The sequence below is a fragment of the Xyrauchen texanus genome, chromosome 41, assembly GCF_025860055.1.
Source record: "Xyrauchen texanus isolate HMW12.3.18 chromosome 41, RBS_HiC_50CHRs, whole genome shotgun sequence".
NCBI lineage: Eukaryota > Metazoa > Chordata > Actinopteri > Cypriniformes > Catostomidae > Xyrauchen > Xyrauchen texanus.
Genome location: NC_068316.1, coordinates 21,721,250 through 21,739,825, shown reverse-complemented (window position 1 = coordinate 21,739,825; position 18,576 = coordinate 21,721,250). Strand labels below are relative to the sequence as shown.

At 41.8% G+C, this 18,576-nt stretch overlaps 1 protein-coding gene across 3 annotated transcripts in view; it reads left to right on the top strand.

The window, feature by feature from the left end:
* Window positions 1–18,576, top strand: part of fam49bb (family with sequence similarity 49 member Bb) — an 84,501-nt gene that overhangs the window by 33,062 nt on the left and 32,863 nt on the right. Inside the window, exon 1 of one of the 3 annotated variants that reach the window (XM_052114342.1) lies at window positions 5,821–6,517. The exons of the other annotated variants lie outside the window; for them this stretch is intronic. Coding sequence (XP_051970302.1) covers window positions 6,516–6,517 — 2 coding nt within the window. The 5' untranslated portion in view covers window positions 5,821–6,515. Of the gene's footprint in view, window positions 1–5,820; window positions 6,518–18,576 lie in introns of those variants that run through there. 3 annotated transcript variants of the gene reach the window in all.

The following is an 18,576-nucleotide window of genomic DNA, read 5'->3' as shown; positions in this document are numbered from 1 at the left end:
CACTGACAGATGACAGCATGCCTCCACCCTTATGACTTAATTGGCTTTCATTTGCTACCCTCAATTTATTATTTATGGGTTTTTCTACTTTTTGCCGCCCATGTTTATTTTTGGACGTTCCTATGGATACCCTGATAAGCGGTTACAAACATAATACTGACAATGAAATAGAAAGCGCATCTTTTAATCGAACTAAGATCTGTAAATGGAAAGCTAGTAGCATGTTTTTAGATGTGTGCAACACACACAAATCATAATGTTGCTCAGTGCAGGATATGCATTTGGATTATTCCAAATGGTGTGGCTGGAAGCCAATGAAAATGCCTTGTGCATGTGAGAGGAAAGGATGGATTATATACATGTCTAGCAGTGGAGCCTGAGGTCCTATTTGAACAGTGTCTCCTCCCCTGCATATCAGCCAATGCTGCCACTGTCTGGTAATCTTAAAAAGTGCCTCTACAAGAGGATTCTCCACTTTAATAGGATTTGCATGATTGCTCAAAGTGATTATTTGTTGGAATAACTATTATTAATGCCTGATTATTTTCACATGGCTGGAGGTATAAGTTAGAGTTAGACAATCTGCTTGAAGCTGTAACAGTTTACAGTCAATGTTTAAAATGTTGAATCAAAGCATTTTGACAAGAGATGAGTTAGTGTGGAAATACTGGAGTTTGGAAAGCCTACGGGCCTCAAAGAGCCCCACTTTTCTTTCTTTTTTGTTTGTAATTTATTCATATTAATGAGTCAAGGAGATTTTGTGTTATGTGATTTACTAAAATAACAAGATGCATTTTATATCACAGTAATGGTATGATATAGTTGTTTTACTGGAAATTCAACCCAAACATGTTCCAGCTATTACCTAACCATGTAGTGCCTATTTTTCACAAATCTGTGAATTAAATATTTAAAGGAATATTCCGGGTTCAATACAAGTTAAGGTCAAACAACAGCATTTGTGGCATAATGTTGATTACCACAAACATTTATTTTAACTGGCCCCTCCTTTTCTTTAAAAATATATATGAATAAATTAAAAAAAAAAAATTTAAAAAAAAATAATATATATATACTGGGTTCCAGTGAGGCACTTGCAATGGAAGTGAATGGAGCCAATCCGTAAATTTTAATATGCTCACTATTTTAAAAGTATAGCCACAAGATGTAAACAGTAATACGTGTCTTAACATGATTTTAGTGTGATACAATCTTTAAAAAAGATTGTTTCTTTAAAAAAGCACAAATCGAGGTTATAGTGAGGCACTTGCAATGGAAGTGAATGGGGCCAATTTTTGGAGGGTTAAAGGCAAAATTTTGGAACTTGTAATTTTATAAAAGTACTTACATTAATTCTCTTAAAACTCATGAATTATTGGAGCCGTAAAGTTGTTTAAATGGTCATTTTACAGTCATTTTAGGGTTTGTTGACTACATCGTCATGGCGATGAAGTTGTAAAATTGGCTATAACTTTACACAGAAAGGGTTACCAATTTTATTTCACTTAAATCATGTTAACACACATATTATTTATATCTTGTGGCTATACTTTTAACACAGTGAGTATTTTAGTTTAGTTTATGGATTGCTCCCATTCACTTCCATTGTACAGTAAGTGCTTTACTGTTTTTTTCTTTTATAAATGTGGGGCAAATCAAAATGCATTTAATTTTTTTATGTTTTTGTAATAAACATGCCACAAATGCTGTTGAATTACATTAACTTGTATTGAACGTGGAACATTCCTTTTATCAAATATGCAACTATCAAAATACTACATTTTACATTTACATTTATGCATTTGGCAGATGCTTTTATCCAAAGCGACTTACAGTGCATTTATTACAGGGACAATCCCCCCGGAGCAACCTGGAGTTAATTGCCTTGCTCAAGGACACAATGGTGGTGGCTGTGGGGGTCGACCAGCAACCTTCTGATTACCAGTTATGTGCTTTAGCCCACTACGCCACTACCACCCCATGGTGTACACTGTATACCACCTATAGTTGTAGTGGAACAGTAATTGCACAGTAGTTGAAAATTTCACATTGCTAGGGCTAAACTCTAGGGTGTTATGGTTGGTTGCTAGGGTTTTGTTATGTGGTGCTTATGTGTTCTGTGTGGTTTTTAGTGCATTGTTGCTAAGGTGTTCAGCCTGGTTGCTGCAGTAGATGGTTGTTTACTGCCCCATATCCCAAACAGAATGTAACTCGCATATCAAGTTTGAACTTGGATTGTGTATCACTTATTTTGTCCAGCAGGTGGCCCCATCTACAAAGTTATAAGTATGAGTGGGTGTGTTGTTCAGAAAGCAATGATTGCAGAATGTAGTTAAGGCGCTTCAATCTGTTACACTATATAATGGTGTTTTTTGTGCATTGCTATCCCTTTTTATTCCTGATCAAATATTGTCCTATACAGATTGAGTCAGGCTGAATCAGAAATTAACTGAATCATATTGCAAACTGTAACCAAGTCAGTGTGATGCCAGGGGCAGCTCCCGAAAATATTTCTGATGTTATTTGACAATTTTAACCTGTAACTAGCCGTTCTGTCAATAAAGACTCAACAGGGTGCATAAGTGATAACTGCCTTGATAATCTGCAAGGCAATAGATTCCTCTTTATAACAAGCGAGGGAAACAACAAGCAGAAGAGATTAGTGCACTCAAAAATGAAAGATCTGCCATTATTTACTCACCCTCATTGTGTTCCAAACCTGTATGCCGTTATTTTCCTGTTGAATGCAGCAGAATTTTTGAAGAATCTTGAACGCAGCTCTTTCCATACAACCAGCTGTCAAGATCTAAAAAGTACAAAAATGGCATGAAACAGCATAATCATAAACTATATGACCTGTGCACTCAGTCCTCAGTCTTTTGAAGCCACGCAGGTTTGGCTGAGGAAAAAAACAGAAAAAGTTGTCATTCAGTGATAATATTCACTTCTGCATTCAGATGTGCAAATGGTCCATCAACATAGCTGTAATATGGCACTTGTTCTCATGTATTCTACCATATTGAGAATACCAACTTAAATTCTGGTCTTTTTCTCATTCGGAGCTCTTGTTTTGCTTCAGAAGACTTGGAATATTAAGCATAAGTTCTAGGGGCTATGTTATTTTTTGATATGGGAAGAGCTATGTTAAGATTTTTCAAAATTATTTGTTTATGTGCTGCGAAAATGAAATGGCATATGGGTTTGAAGGGGTGTAAAAAAATTACAGAATTTAAATTTTTGGGTGAATTGTTCCTTTTAAGGGTTGTCACAATACCAACTTTTTAGTAGTCTGTACCAATACAAAGATTCTCGATACCAATTTCAATACCACAGCAAAAAAAATGTATAATATGCTATTGAACACACTTTTTAGCCTATTTAAAAAGTTGAATGTCAATGTAAAAAATACATTAAAACAAACTGCATTTTTACTTTGTGTTTTTCAATCAAGTAAACATGGTATAAAGTTTATTTTAAAGTAGGGCACGCTTGCTGTGATTTTCACATGATCGACTTCACACTTTTACTATAAAGTGCGTAGCACATTCAGACAGTATATTTAATGAAATCCCATCATTTCGTGGTTAAACTGTCACTCACTTGGACCTATCCAATTTTAAAAAATAAGTGTGTTTAAATTTTTTACCAAATATGTCAAATTCATGTGTGTGTGTGAGCATTTAAAATTCTTGTGTCAGTCAGACACGGGTATCTTTATTGAGTTGGTACTGCAATTTTTGTTTTAGTATCGGCTTGGTACTGAAATACTGATACTTTTGACATTGCTAGTTGCTTTAAAACATACACATTTCTCTATGTGACTTCTGTACCCCTGAATGACTCATTCACAGTGATCTATACTTGAAAAGCGAGTGTATATTGCACCGTTACGTTTCCATTGACATTAGTTGCTCTTTTAAGAAATGAGGTAAAGTGGTGCTGAATGAGCAGACGCAGCCACTGCCTAGAGCTCTGTGAGACATCTTTCAAGTATGAGATGCATCCCAGTGTGTTTTATGAGTCAGTCATTGCCCTGCTCTCAAAGACATGTTGATGCAGCTGAAGGGAGGGATTAGTTAAATATTCATTGGGTTAGCTTCCCTTTCATTTACTATGTGTCATATACACACTGTTTACCGCCCACCCATGAATTATTTTATTTTTTATGGATGTTGTTGTTCCAATGCTGAATAAATTTGAATGGCAAGATCATTCTGCATTCTGCCTTTTATGAGATTTTTGGAACTTAAAAGGCCTGGTCACCATTCACTTTCATTGTACGCACATAGAGAGCCGAGATATTCTGCTAAAAAATCTTCATTTGTGTTCTGCAGAAGAAAAAAAGTCATAACATCTGGGATGACATGAGGATGAGTAAGTGATGAGAGCATTTTGATTTTTGGGTGAACTATCCCTTTAAATACTCTGTTAATGTTGTAAATATACAAGAAACAGTTTTTTATTTTTTTTTTACTTTCAAATTATATGTTTGGTAATTTGAATGCATTTCAACACGCAGTACAATATCACGCAGCACCTTAACATAGGCATGGAGTAAAAACATTTTGTCTCCTTAAATATTCTGATTCACAAAGAAAAAATTATCTTTGTGGAAGTAAAATATGTTTCAGGTTGTCTTTAAAGGTTAAGGCTACGTTGTAAAAAAATTTTTAGCTTCCTTTACACTTCTCTTTTACATGATTATGCCATTTACATTTATCCTTTAAATTCTGGGTATTAGGGTTTTCTTAAAGTAATATACCCTTCACTATCCATGTAATTGCTGAAATGTTATGCTAAACCTCTTGATTTATTTAAAATATGTATTCATTAGTTTTAGGAACCTCTAAGAATAGGGAGTGGCCCTCACAACCTGTCAGCAGAGGGCGCTCTGTGCCTACAAAATTAACTTGAGCCTCTTAGCGCAATTTACCTCCTGCCACACACCCCCTCCAAAAATCCCATCTCAGTTTGACAGTGCCCCACCCCTCACACTGAGCATGCACAGCCCTCATGCATGCCAAATACTTGCTCAGAATTAAGAAAACCGACAGGCACTAAAAGGCATTTTTTGTTCTACAGAATATGTCAAATGTGTCAAACATTGGCTGACTCAGCCCTATAAAATCCACTGGTAAAATGGCATTAGTGCTCAGGTTAACGAATTCAAAGAGACTTTGCAGTTCAGACAACTGCAATAACACTTGCATTAAACTGTATCTCATTATCTCCATCTTCAGGTTGTGTAAATGTATCCTTGGACGTGTTGGGGCGATGGGCCCATGTTTAATCTATATTTATAGGCTAAACCCACGCTCCTACAGACCTTGACAGCAAAAGAGGGAACATTTTAAGAGTTTTAACTCCTGTACTCTTCAATTCTGCCGTTTCATGAAATGAAGAGTGTATTCGCTAGCTGTGACACTGACGAAATGTTTAAATGCAGGATGCGAAGTTCTATCACTGCACACTCAATGTTTTGTACTATTATCTTACCTGAGGCGTTCCTTTACAAATAAGGAACTTTTGAAAGATTACGATAATCTAAGCACCTTCTGAAATGGAAGTGACGCATGTTTGTTGATTAAACACACTTAGAACGTTTTGAACAGGGGCAGCTTAAAATTCCTTCTCCCAACATTTCAGATGAGGTGCTCTGTTTTGGCTTATGATATTTGGTTGCCATGGTTTCTGCCTTTGATCATGAGCGGTACAGTGCAGCCTAAAAGGTCCCATTGTAGGAGAGATTAACAAAAAATCCTACTCCAAACCTCGCCGGTTATCACCATACACCACCAACTACTTGAGATTTATGGTAATTTTTTTTTAAGTGATAGCAGTTGTAACGGATGAAGTGAGAAGCAATTGCATCACTGTTTGGGTTGTAGTATTTGTCATAGTGTGGTTGACTTCAAAGCTAGTATGTTTAAGTAAAGATGTAACCAAAAGCAAAATAGCTATTTAAAAATTGTTTTAGGCCACTATTCTAAAACCTTTCCAATATCTTGAGAATTGTTTATATTTGTCCTAATTTGGGTGTTATCAAAGCTAGTTTAAGTAAAAATTCACAGTTGTCATTTGACAGTGTTGTTGTTGCAGTAACAGTCAAACCGCCAGCACCAATCACAGACATCCTACAGAATTGCTGTATCCTCATTGGCTTACTCAGCAGTTTGTTTTGATTTTGCCACAACATGCTTAAAGAGGGCATTAAAAAGAGTCTGTTTACTCCAATGTGGCCATTGAGGGCGTGGCTACAAATCACAAACAAACACACACTCCCCCTCCCCATATCCGTCACTCTACTAATCAAAGTATACACTTTTTTTAATGCAGGGTGGGGTCCGGCACTTTATGGGCGTGGATCTTGCAAGGATACTTGCTCACGCATTGTGTGCCTGTTTGATTGGGCGAGTGTCAGGCGGTCGGGTGGATTTAGAGTGCAGCTGCTTGGCTAACACGATGTGGCGGCACGCCCCAAGGAATTTAGGTCAAATTTAAATCTGCAGACAAGGATGTAAGTGATGCTGCGGAAGACTGACTTTGCATGATGCATTACACACACACACAGACACACACACACACACACACACACATACACACACACACACACACACACACACACACACACACACACACACACACACACACACAAACACACACATATTTGCACATACTTAATCAAATATCAATAGGCACACTGTTTTTAATGATAGTCAAGTCAATAAATACACATTTTAAGCCTGTATTACTAGATCAATGTGGCTGTACTCATAGCTGAGCCTCTAGGAGTTTAATTTTAGAAAATGGTACTATGATAAGTGCCACCTCTGCAAATAATATTTCTATATTAATCTCCCCTTTAATTCAATTCTACGCATCTCACACACTTTTTCTCATACATAAATGGATTATAGCATCCACTCACTCAAATGAGTGTGCACAAAAACACACACTGATTCAGTCGCTCCCCTCCCCCTTTTTGCCCCCAGGCAGCCGGTTAGCCACTCCATTCCTGAGCCCATGTGACGGAGGGATTGAGGGAGGAGAGAGATTGTTGTCTTTTTTTTTTTTTTGTCCTATGGCGCCAGTGATAGCGTAGTATGGCGGAGCACGTGGAATCCCATGCTGCAGTGCTTCTACAGAATTCCAGCACTGCCAGACTGCTTTTCTACCCTGCATTATTGGGGGCACCAGTGATGTGTCGTACATACATATTTAGAAAATGTTTAAATACTAAAACACTTTTTCTTAATCATGTGAGTTATAAATATAAAATACATTGCACTTGATATCATGAAATTTATATATAGGTATATATATAACCAAAGTAGGTATATATATATATACCTACTTTGGTACTATCATAGTGACAAGTCAAACCTTGGTTTATTCACATACTGAAATTAATGATAATCCTTCAGATCGGAATGTCAAACATTTGCAAAATTCTGTAATTAAACGGCTAGTTGCCATTGCACTTGTTTTTTTTTTTTTTTGGGCGCATTACCTCATCGCTATTCATATATTCACACACAAGCTCTTAAGTCGGACTACTGCTCCAGTGCCCTCAGCTCCCCCACCCCAAACCCCCCCCCCCCCCAATCCGCATTCTGATTGGCTGTCAGCATGTTTTTGGTAGCACCAGCTTTTTTTCAACTCCATGGATACAGTGGAATACAGGGGAACTTGGGTGCAGCCAATCAGAATGCAGTTGTGAATTGTAAGTGCCCAGTGGGCTTAGACAATCCCCCGTTCACCCCCTCCTCTAGATCCCATCGTTGCTCCTCTCCTCCAGCACGCAATCTCCCAGTAGGAGGCTTCCAAAAGAAAACAACCAGGTCAGAGCCTCGCTCCATCGGAAAGAGCTCATACTGGGAGCCTTCACCCTTTGGGCCACCTTGAAAAAGCTGAGAGGCAAATGCACAGTTCCTAATATTATTTGGATTTCTGAAGCTTTCACTCCTCAGTTCAGTGGCCCTGTGGCCCATATATCCTGTTGTTGAATAGAGTTGTTTTGGGGTGAATTTTAGTACTCTGATTAATGTTCTCTGCTTTTGATCTTTATCGTTATAAAAACAAAAAGGCTTTACACATACAAACCTCTAACACTTTTGTAGTATCAAGTCTATGATGTCATTAGTCTTTTTTGTGTTTCTTGCCTGTGCAAAACTCATTGCCACGATACTAGGTTGTTCTTGTTGGTTGCCAGGATGCTGCTATGGACCCTTTTTCACAACTCTGGGTTTTTATCACAGAAGTAAACGTAGATAAAGTTACTGTTTACGAACAAACACTTGACCACGGCACTTCCAAGTTCTTTTGGCAGCCCCAGAAAAGAGCTGCTTTCAATGGGTGCTTTGTTCAAATTGAGCTGAAACTGCCACTGTTTCCCAGGCCTGTACAATTAATAATAATAATAAAAAAAACTGAAATCGTGTAATGTCCTTGTGTGATTATTAAACCACAAAGGGCTGCAATTAATTAAATAAATAAATATTCTGCTCGCATCAGTGTTTCCCTTATCGAGAGGTCTCTCCTATTGCGTAAGTAGCTTACGCTATGGGAAAACTCCGTTTCTCCAGAAATATTGAAGTCTTTATGTAAAACGCATTGCAGCTGCACAGCAGACAGTGATGAGCGAGGCAGCTCGGTCATTGGCTGTGCTGCGGCAACTGCTCAAACCAATGACGGGGCGATGCGCGCCCCGCTTTTGCGCGCTCATAGCCTGCTGAAATTAGCATATGAGGGCTATATAATGAGCATCCCGTCATTCCGGTTCTTTAGAGTTAATCTCCTTCAGCGAAGACCTTCTCTTCGCTGGATCCTCCGGATTGTTGGAGTCTTTCGCCGCCGTTGAAAAGCTACAGCGGGACTGCTAAGAGGACGCCGGCACCTTCAGCCGCCTTCGAAGCCTTCTGCTACGCCATCCGGCGCGCGATCGCATATCCTTTTACTAAGCATATCCTTTTACTGCAAGCGCTCGCCCCGCGACGCTTTAAGTAAAGAGTGATGTTTCTAAGGCGTTGTTTCAGATGCCTTCAGCCTGCGCCTCGTGCAGAGGCCCTCTTCCTGACGGGGATCATCACATCATTTGCACTCGCTGCCTGGGACCAGACCACGCAGAAGCTGCACTCATTCAGGGCGGATGCCCGAATCGCGACTCACTGGGCCTCGCCGGGCTGCTGCGCTCGCTTTGCCGTTTTCACCGCAAGCTGAGCCAGCTGCCACCGATGCTGCCACCTCTGTTCGAGCAGCGCAAGAAAAAGCGCCGCTCACAGAGGCTGCCAGAGCACGTAGACTTCGGTGACGCCACGCCGGCTCAGTCCCCGCGTGCTTCACCGCTACCAGAGATCTCCCGCCGCCCACGAGGCGGACCAGCACCCCTCCAACAGAGCGGTGGGTCTCGCCTCGTTTCGGCGCGCCAGAGGACGAGGATGGAAAGGATGACATTCTTTCTATTGACGCTGCATCCAATGACTGGCCGGGCTCGTTCGACCCAGCGCCATCGACATCAGCGGACACGAGCGGGCACCAGCATGGAAGAGACCGCCTCAGCAGCAGCGAGCAAAGCGTGTAAACATTACCCAGTCCCCTTACAGGCGGCTGGAAATGTCTGTACAGCAGTCGATGGGCCAGTCACAGAACTCGCTCACCTGCACTCAAACGCCGTGTTAACGGCAACACACAGAAAACACAAAAATCATTTTCTGCCTGTGTCACTAAGGGGTCACGTGTCCACGCTAAAGTCGCACTCCCACTTATCAATACTGTCCAAACAGTGCCAAATACTTCCCCAGCTCCAGCTGGGCGACCCATAAATGTAGATCGTGTGCCTACTGTCATGTATGCACCACTACACACAAGCACTGTTCCCACAGTTATAGACGCTTCCCCAGTAAAAGCGGGAAGTACTATAAGTATAGCGCACGTGCCTGCTGTCATGCACGCACCCCTACACACACATACCCATACAGTTTCACACAGCTCTCTAAATGCCGCAAGCATCACAGATGCAATCGCGCGAGCTAAGAAACTCCCCGCTAAATGCGGAAAGCTTTATGTGGCGGCGTGCCTACCACAGTATGCACCCCCACCCATAAGCGCTGGCCATACAGTTCCAAACAGAGCGCGAGCATCACAGATGCGACGCGCGAGACAGAAACTCCCGCTAAGAGCGGGAAGCTTTATGGAAGTGGCGCGCGTGCCTATGTATGCACCCCCACCCGTAATCACTGTAGTTTCTAACATTTCTCCGGCTCTTTCTGCAGAGCATTACGCACGCGCCTCTGAGAGCTGTAAGCTCAGTGTAGAACATTAGAACATTACCCAGTCCCCTTACAGGCGGTTGGAAATGTCTATACAGCAGTCAATGGGCCAGTCATAAAACTCGCTCACCTGCAATCAAACGCCGTTTTCACGGCGACACACAGAAATCACCAAAACAGTGCCAAACACCTCCCCAGCTCAGGCTGGATGTCTCAAATATGTAGATCGTGTGCCTATTGTCATGTATGCACCACTACACACAAGCACTGTTCCCACAGTTATAAACACTTCCCCAGTAAAAACGGGAAGTGCTATAGGTGTAGCGCGTGTGCCTGCTGTATTGCACGCACCCCTGCACGCACCCCTACACACAGCTACCCACACAGTTTCAAACAGCTATGCCGCAAACATCACAGATGTAATGCGCGAGCTAAGAAACTCCCTGCTAAATGCGGAAAGCTTTATGAACGTGGCGCGCGTGCCCATAATGATGAATGCACCCCCACTTCAAAACACTGTTCATACAGTTTCAAGCACTCATGCTGTCAGCATTTCGGAAATAGCGCATGTGCCTGTACTCTCACACGCACCTCTGCACTCGGCACTCAATACAGCTGCTTAGCGCGCACCTGCGCCTCTGAGAGCCGTAGATTCTGTGTTAGCACAAAGCGATTTGCCGGCGGGGCCCATACGTCACTGCGACACACCCCCAGCCGGCATTCAGCCCATATCTGTGCGAGCAGAAGCCTGGAAAAAAAAAAAAAAAGTCCCCGACATGCCGAAATGGGTTTTTGAACATAATAAAACACGGATACTCACTTCAATTCGCTCGCAGACCACCCCGCTTTTCAGCGGTGGTCGAGACGAAAGTGAGGAAAGATGTGTCACATGTTCTACGCACCGAGGTGCTCAAACTGATAGAGAAGGGCGCTATAGAAACTGTTCCTCCCTCTTTGAGCGAGGCAGGTTTTTACAGCCGCTATTTTCTCGTCCCAAAAAAGGACGGTGGCCTTCGCCCTATCCTGGATCTCAGACATCTGAACAAAGCGTTAATGATTCGCTCGTTCAGAATGTTAACAACCAAACACATCCTCGCGCAAGTTCAGCCCGGGATTGGTTTCTATCAGTGGATTTGAAAGACGCTTACTTTCACATCCCGATAGCGCCTCATCACAGGCCCTTTCTGAGATTCGGCTTCGAGGGACAGTCATACCAGTACACAGTACTACCATTCGACCTATCATTGGCCCCCGTACATTCACCGAAATGTATGGATGCAGCACTTCCCCTGAGACAGCGGGAGTGCGGATACTGAATTACCTCGACGATTGGCTAATCATAGCACAATCAGAGGTTCAGTTAATGACACACAGATCTTGGACTATCAGCCATTTACAATGCCTGGGTCTGAGAATAAATTTTGCAAAGAGCGTGCTATCCCCCAGCCAGAATATTTCTTTTCTGGGAATAGTGCTAGACTCAGTGCAGATGACAGCGCACCTCTCATCAGAGCGCGCTTTCTGTCGACGCCTTGCAACATCGTTCAGAACGGTGCGCACGCGCCCTGTCAAACGATTTCAGAGAATGCTCGGCCTCATGGCCTCGGCATCAGCTGTACTCCAGCTAGGATTGTTGCACATGCGTCCTCTCCAGCGCTGGCTCAAGAGCCGCGTCCCCACTCATGCGTGGCGCTCAGGCCACTTTTTGATCAGAGCGAATCACGGCTGTATAAAAGCCCTGACGCCCTGGAAAGCCATAAAATGGTATCAAACCGGCGTGAGTCTGGGCGTGAATACGCGGAGAAAAATGATCACGACAGATGCCTCCAAAATAGGATGGGGGGGCCCTTTACGAGGGCAGGCCTGTTTCCGGTTTTTGGTCAAACCCGGAAAAGCGCCTACACATAAACTGTCTGGAAATGAATGCGGTCGCCTTGGCTCTCAGAGCCCTGCTTCCGTACCTGCAAAACGAACACGTCCTGGTCCGAACGGACAACATGACGGTAGTTTTGTATATAAATCGCCAAGGTGGACTCAGGTCGAGCTCCCTGCACTCTATGGCCAGGGAGCTCATTCTATGGTCACAACACCACCTGCGCTCGCTAAGAGCAGCGCACGTGCCAGGCGTCCTGAACCAAGGAGCGGACATGCTATCCAGAGACAAAGTTCTCCCAGGAGAATGGTCTCTCCACCCTCTGACGGTTCAGTGGTTATGGCGAACCTTTGGCGAGGCGGAGGTTCGCCTCCAAGGAAAACGCGCACTGCCCTCTCTTCTCAAAAGCACGGACGCGCTTGCCCAAGTTTGGCCGAGCCGCCCCTTGTATGCTTTTCCCCCGATCGCGATGCTGCCTCAGGTCATCAGTCGGATCAGGGAGGTGAAATGTGCAGTGCTCCTGGTAGCCCCACTCTGGAAAAACCAGACGTGGTTTCCAGAGCTGGTACAGATGATGCAATCTGCCCCATGGCTGATTCCGCTGAGGCAAGACCTCCTTGGACAGGCCAGCGGGATGATTCTTCATCCCCGCCCCGATCTGTGGGCCCTCCATGCATGGCCCCTCAACGGGTTCCCGATAACCTCCCCAGTGGAGTTCTGAAAACCATTGCTGAGGCACGAGCCCCCTCTACGAGGCGCTTGTATGCCCAAAAGTGGAAAGTGTTCAGTGACTGGTGTGATACCAAGAGCTTGAACCCCAAAACGTGCGAGATACCGTGCGTACTCGCCTTTTTGCATAAGCTGCTGGAGGCAGGCCGCACACCCTCCACGCTTAAAGTCTATGTGGCTGCCATAGCGGCGTCACACAGTCCTGATAAAGGACATTCATTAGGAAAAAACAATCTGATCGTTCGTTTCCTAAGAGGCGCTAGGAGGATGAACCCTCCTCGCCCACCTTCGGTGCCGATCTGGGACCTGGCCACGGTCCTGGACGCACTCAAAGGTGCCCCGTTCGAACCTCTCCGAACCGTGCACCTCAAGCAGCTCTCGCTCAAAACCACGCTCTTGCTGGCACTCGCTTCAGTTAAAAGAGTGGGCGACCTGCACGCGCTGTCATCAACGCTGCTTGCCTGGAATTTGGACCTAACGACTGCAGAGTTGTCCTTAGGCCAAAGCACGGGTATATTCCTAAGGTGCTCTCCACTCCCTTCAGAGCACAGGTGATATCTCTGGCAGCGCTATCGTCCTCAGCAGACGAAGGCGAGTCAATTTTACTCTGCCCGGTCAGGGCGTTCAGAGTATATTTGGAACGTTCTGCCCTGTTCAGACAGACGGAACAATTATTCGTATGCTTTGGCGGCCGAACTAAGGGTCTCGCTGTTTCAAAGCAACGAATATCGCGCTGGATAGTGGATGCTATAGCGCTAGCTTATGAAGCCAAGGGCCTTCAATGCCCCTTAGGCGTCAAAGCTCACTCTACGAGGAGCATGGCCTCCTCGTGGGCATGGTCGAGTGGGATACCCATTTAAGATATTTGTGGCAGGCTGGGCCTCGCCTTCGACATTTATCAGGTTTTATAACCTACAGGTCCCCTCACTACATTCCAACATTCTATCAGTCTGACTGTGGAATGAGCTGGAGTATGTACATGCTGGGCATTATCTCCTCCCTTATAAGGTCCGTCTCTGACCGACTTAGAGGGTTTATTATGCGTACCAGTACACAAAAACTCAGTACATAAGATGTGTACTTGTGTTTGTACAAGGAGCGCCCACCTTGTAGGTAAGGGCCCTGTCATACCCCACTAAATAGCTCGCCTCTGGCCGGCTTGTGGAATAATCACTTTGCTTTAAGGCTCAGGCACCTGCCTCTGGCTTTATACAGCGAAGTCAGCACGCACGGCGTTTTACATGGGGTTCCCATAGCGTAAGCTACTTACGCAATAGGAGAGACCTCTCGATAAGGGAGCGACTCGGTTACTAACGTAACCTCGGTTCCCTGAGAGAGGAACGACTATTGCGTAAGCTGCCGTGCCTGTGCTTGGTCAGTCAGCTTCAGTCGATTGAACCTAAAGAACCGGAATGACGGGATGCTCATTATATAGCCCTCATATGCTAATTTCAGCAGGCTATGAGCGCTGAAGCGGGCGCGCCCCATTGGTGGCGCGTTCTAAATCGCCCCGTCATTGGTTCGAGCAGTTGCCGCAGCACAGCCAATGACCGAGCTGCCTCGCTCATCACTGTCTGCTGTGCAGCTGCAATGCGTTTTACATAAAGACTTCAATATTTCTCGAGTAACGGAGTTTTCCCATAGCGTAAGCTACTTACGCAATAGTCGTTCCCTCTCTCAGGGAACCGAGGTTATGTTAGTAACCGAGTCGTTATGTCCTCAGCTCTGCCCAGTCTGTATTGGGTTGTTGTGTTACTACAGTGTTTTCAGAGCGTTCAACTACACCACTTTATTAAACATGCTTTGATTTAGAAGAAAACTGCTGCATCACACATTTCTTTGCCTAATTGTTTGTTGTGTATGTTGTTTAACAACTATGTACAATTACTACAAACCATTATTAGATATAAAAAGTACTTTTCTCAGTTGTTTACCAGTCTTCACTGAATTATTGTTAGACATCATGCATTAATACAGATATGATGCTGTCGTGTTTTGAATCGGAAGCAGATCTTTTAAATTTTACTTAACTGTTAATTAACTGTATGCTTGTTATGATTTCTATTGTGATAAATCACAAATTTTTCATTTATTTTGAGGCAAGTGGCTTATATTGAGCTTGTTTTTCCAGACCAGATTGCTTGTTTCTCTTGTAAGATCTGGCAATGCTGCAATTGGTATTTCACCCACAATGTTGCGTAGAGTACTGCCATTTTAAAAAGAACATTATTAGCTGTTCTTTTATTTTGTTCTAACCAGCAACCATTTGGAAAGGAGTCTGCAGAACCTTTGAACCGGAATGAAAAAATACAGTTTTTGCTCAAAACTAAATGTTTTGCATTTCAGAATGTTAAGTCCCTGATTTAAAGTGTTCCAGATTCACTTTAATTTCACTTTTGCATAAACATTTTGGCTGCTGCATGATAGAAATAATACAACCCATCCCTTACTTATTATTTTCACACGCAAATGAGCTTGTGATTCACTGCAAATGTTAGTTCGCAGCTCTTTACCAGTAGTTGTCAACCTGCAGCAAACCTTTGGCAACAATGGACAATATGCCGCAAGTATGCCAGGAACTCTTGTTTTTTTTTAAGGGATGGCACTGGGCATTAGTGGAGAGAGAATGATATGTTAAAATCAGGAGCACATTATACTACTGTTTTGAATTCAGCTACACATAGAAACATGTCTTGCATTTTCCCGCCAAAATAGAATCTTAAGAGAGAACACTTTGGTTGACTTGGAACAAGGTTAACTGGACTGCATAGGAATGTCCCCTGCAAGTTAAGATTGTATTTTAGAAATATATTACTATTGTATAATAATAATAATAATAATAATAATAATAGTAATTAATAATAACCAATATAGTATTATTATAATATTAAATTTAAGTTCCAAAAAATTATAATGATAAATTGTGGTTTGAGACCCTATCACAAAGTGGACAAAAACAGGTGCAAAGTGGACAGGTACAATGTGAATACAGTAAAGATTTGATTAGAAAGAAATTATTATTATTAGCGATTTTGACTTATATACATTCCCATCAGGATTAGTGGATCAAACTCAGGATTTTACATATAATAATTATGATGTTCATTGGGATCGTATCTGCTCTAATAAGACCCATTAGCAGCTGTTTGGTAGGTTTGAACTTTTCACAGAGCCATCGCACAAAATAATCACTAACGGCTGCTAAAATGTACTGCTCAAAAGAATCCAGATGCACTTTTGCTTGCTATGTGACGTCACAGTAATTTCATCTATAGCACAGTAAGCTTATATAGAGGTAAATATTTGCTACAGTCACCAACTATTTTTGATTTTCCATTTGCTAAAAGAGCATTACATTTCCACCGCTTTCCAAAAGAGCAAAAAATTAGTGAAAGATGGATAACAGCAGTCAGAAGAGAGAGAGGTGCTAAAGTGCACTCCCTTTACGATTAAAGGCCAAACCTTTAAAAACAAGTCAAATAAATCTGTTATTTTACACAGCCTTGTCTATCTCCAGCTGTTTGCATGAGAGCAATCATCAACTCATGCCACTGATCTTGACCTCTAAACCCTGATCTAAACATGATCCTTAGCATGGCTTTAACCTGTCACTGACCCTCACTGTTTGTCTAGCTTGGAAAGTGTGATTGTCTGATTAGGTTAGTGTGTGTTAGAGCTCGCCAAGGTCTTTGCTCTCTTAGTATGTGTTAGAACTTAGAACGCTTTTCATCAGCACTTTACTGTCAGCAACTCCCCTGTTCCTGTTCAAGATGCACACACACACACACACACACACACATAGACTTTGCCAGCTTAAAGGCTTACCTGTCAATAACCCTACCTGCATCACACCTGGTCAAGTCTCCCAGTGTCTCTTTGCCTTAACGTCCAGAAACTCACTCTTTTTGTCTTGCGGTTTACCTGTCTTCCCCTTTCACATCTAAACATTCTACCTGTCAGCAGCCTGTGTTCTGTCACTGCAATTATGTTACCTTCCCAGTCCATCTCTCTTCTTCTGAGTTTTCAGTCCAGGCATACATACTGACTAGTTACTTAAACCAACTGTCATCCAATGTTGAGGAATCTACATTATTAATGTAGTTAGACCTCCTACAGTTTCAATCACTATGTTCATTTGAACGATCCCAATATCGATTCTTTAAATCCCAAGATGAGCTCTTTAATTTATGTGCAATGTAAGTAAATTAGACACATATGCGACCATATTTTACACTACGTTACTAAAAATGTCTGTGATTATCTTAACTGTTAATGTTAAGATTTCACTCGCCAGTGATTAAGTAGAATAGTGGTGAAGAAGCTTAGCACCAAGATCCTTTCGCTGCATGTTGAGTATCCAAATACGAGATCCACACAATTAATTTGTCATTAAATATTGTATATATGAATACCCTCTTTGTTCTTTACAGTTATCATAAACAACAAAATTGGAAACATTTAATAGTAATCACACATTTCACAACAGCGGTATAGAAGCCAATGGACTCCACTCTTGTTAATGTGCATTCAACAAAACACTTTTGTGAGATGCTTGCTTAACTGCCACTATTCTTAAAGAGACAGTACCAATTTAACACTTGTTCTACATATCAACATACATGGTTGTAAATAGTACCAATTATGCATGTATACATTAAACCTGTAACAAAACAAAAAATTCAAGACCTCATATTCAGAGATAGAATATATGAAATATTGTAATTTTTAATAACCTATAATGTAACCAAAATGATGAAAAACGAATGAAATAATTAAATTTGTAAAGTTAATATTTTCATAATGTACCAAGTTAGAAGGTCACATGTATATTTAACAGCAATTAGAAATATTGTTTTTCATAAGTTAATGAAAAATAACTGAAATAGACCCGATGATTTGGAATTTAATCAAAAGCAGAATCGAATTAAAAGGTTTTAAATCGAATCGGGAAACGTGTCAATACCTAGCCCTAAGTTCAACTTCAGACAAGCTACCTTTTGAAAATGTATTTAGCTACTCTTCAAGCAGCAGGGCTTGTAATAACTAGTACTCTGATTGCTAACTTTCTGATTAAATCATTTTATTTGTTTATTTATATATTTATTGTTTGAGCAATCAGAGTATTTATCTGGCACAAATACAAAGATCTCAGTGAAGGTAAATGCATTAAACTGCATTTTAATAGATACATTTACACCAAAAACAGTCAATAATACTAGAGAATACAGTTTAATGTTTTGGTGAATTGCAACATATATGTACAATGCTGCAAAAGAATCAAAGAAGAAATCTTTTTTTCATGTTTTTTATCAGTTTATTTAAATGAATCATTTGAACAGACTGATTGAGTAAAATTAATTGTACTTGCCAATGCTTCATATGAAATAGAATGGATGTTTTAGGCGAGCATGTTTACGTTTTACTTCGGTTTGCTGGCTGTAAAGCTGCACGTGTGCAAAAAGAGTACTTTTACATGCAAGATCTTACACCGATTATGCTTAATAAGGAGACATTGTGTAAGGCAGGGGTACCCACACTTTTTTGTGTGATGATCTACTTTTAAATGACCAACTCAATAAGATCTACCAACTAAAAAAAACAGTTTCATTTAAAATAAGAAAATGCTTGTTGGGACTACTGCATGTATCCCTACATGGAATTCATCTTCTAATTAATAAAAAAATATGTAATAAATGTTCGATGTTG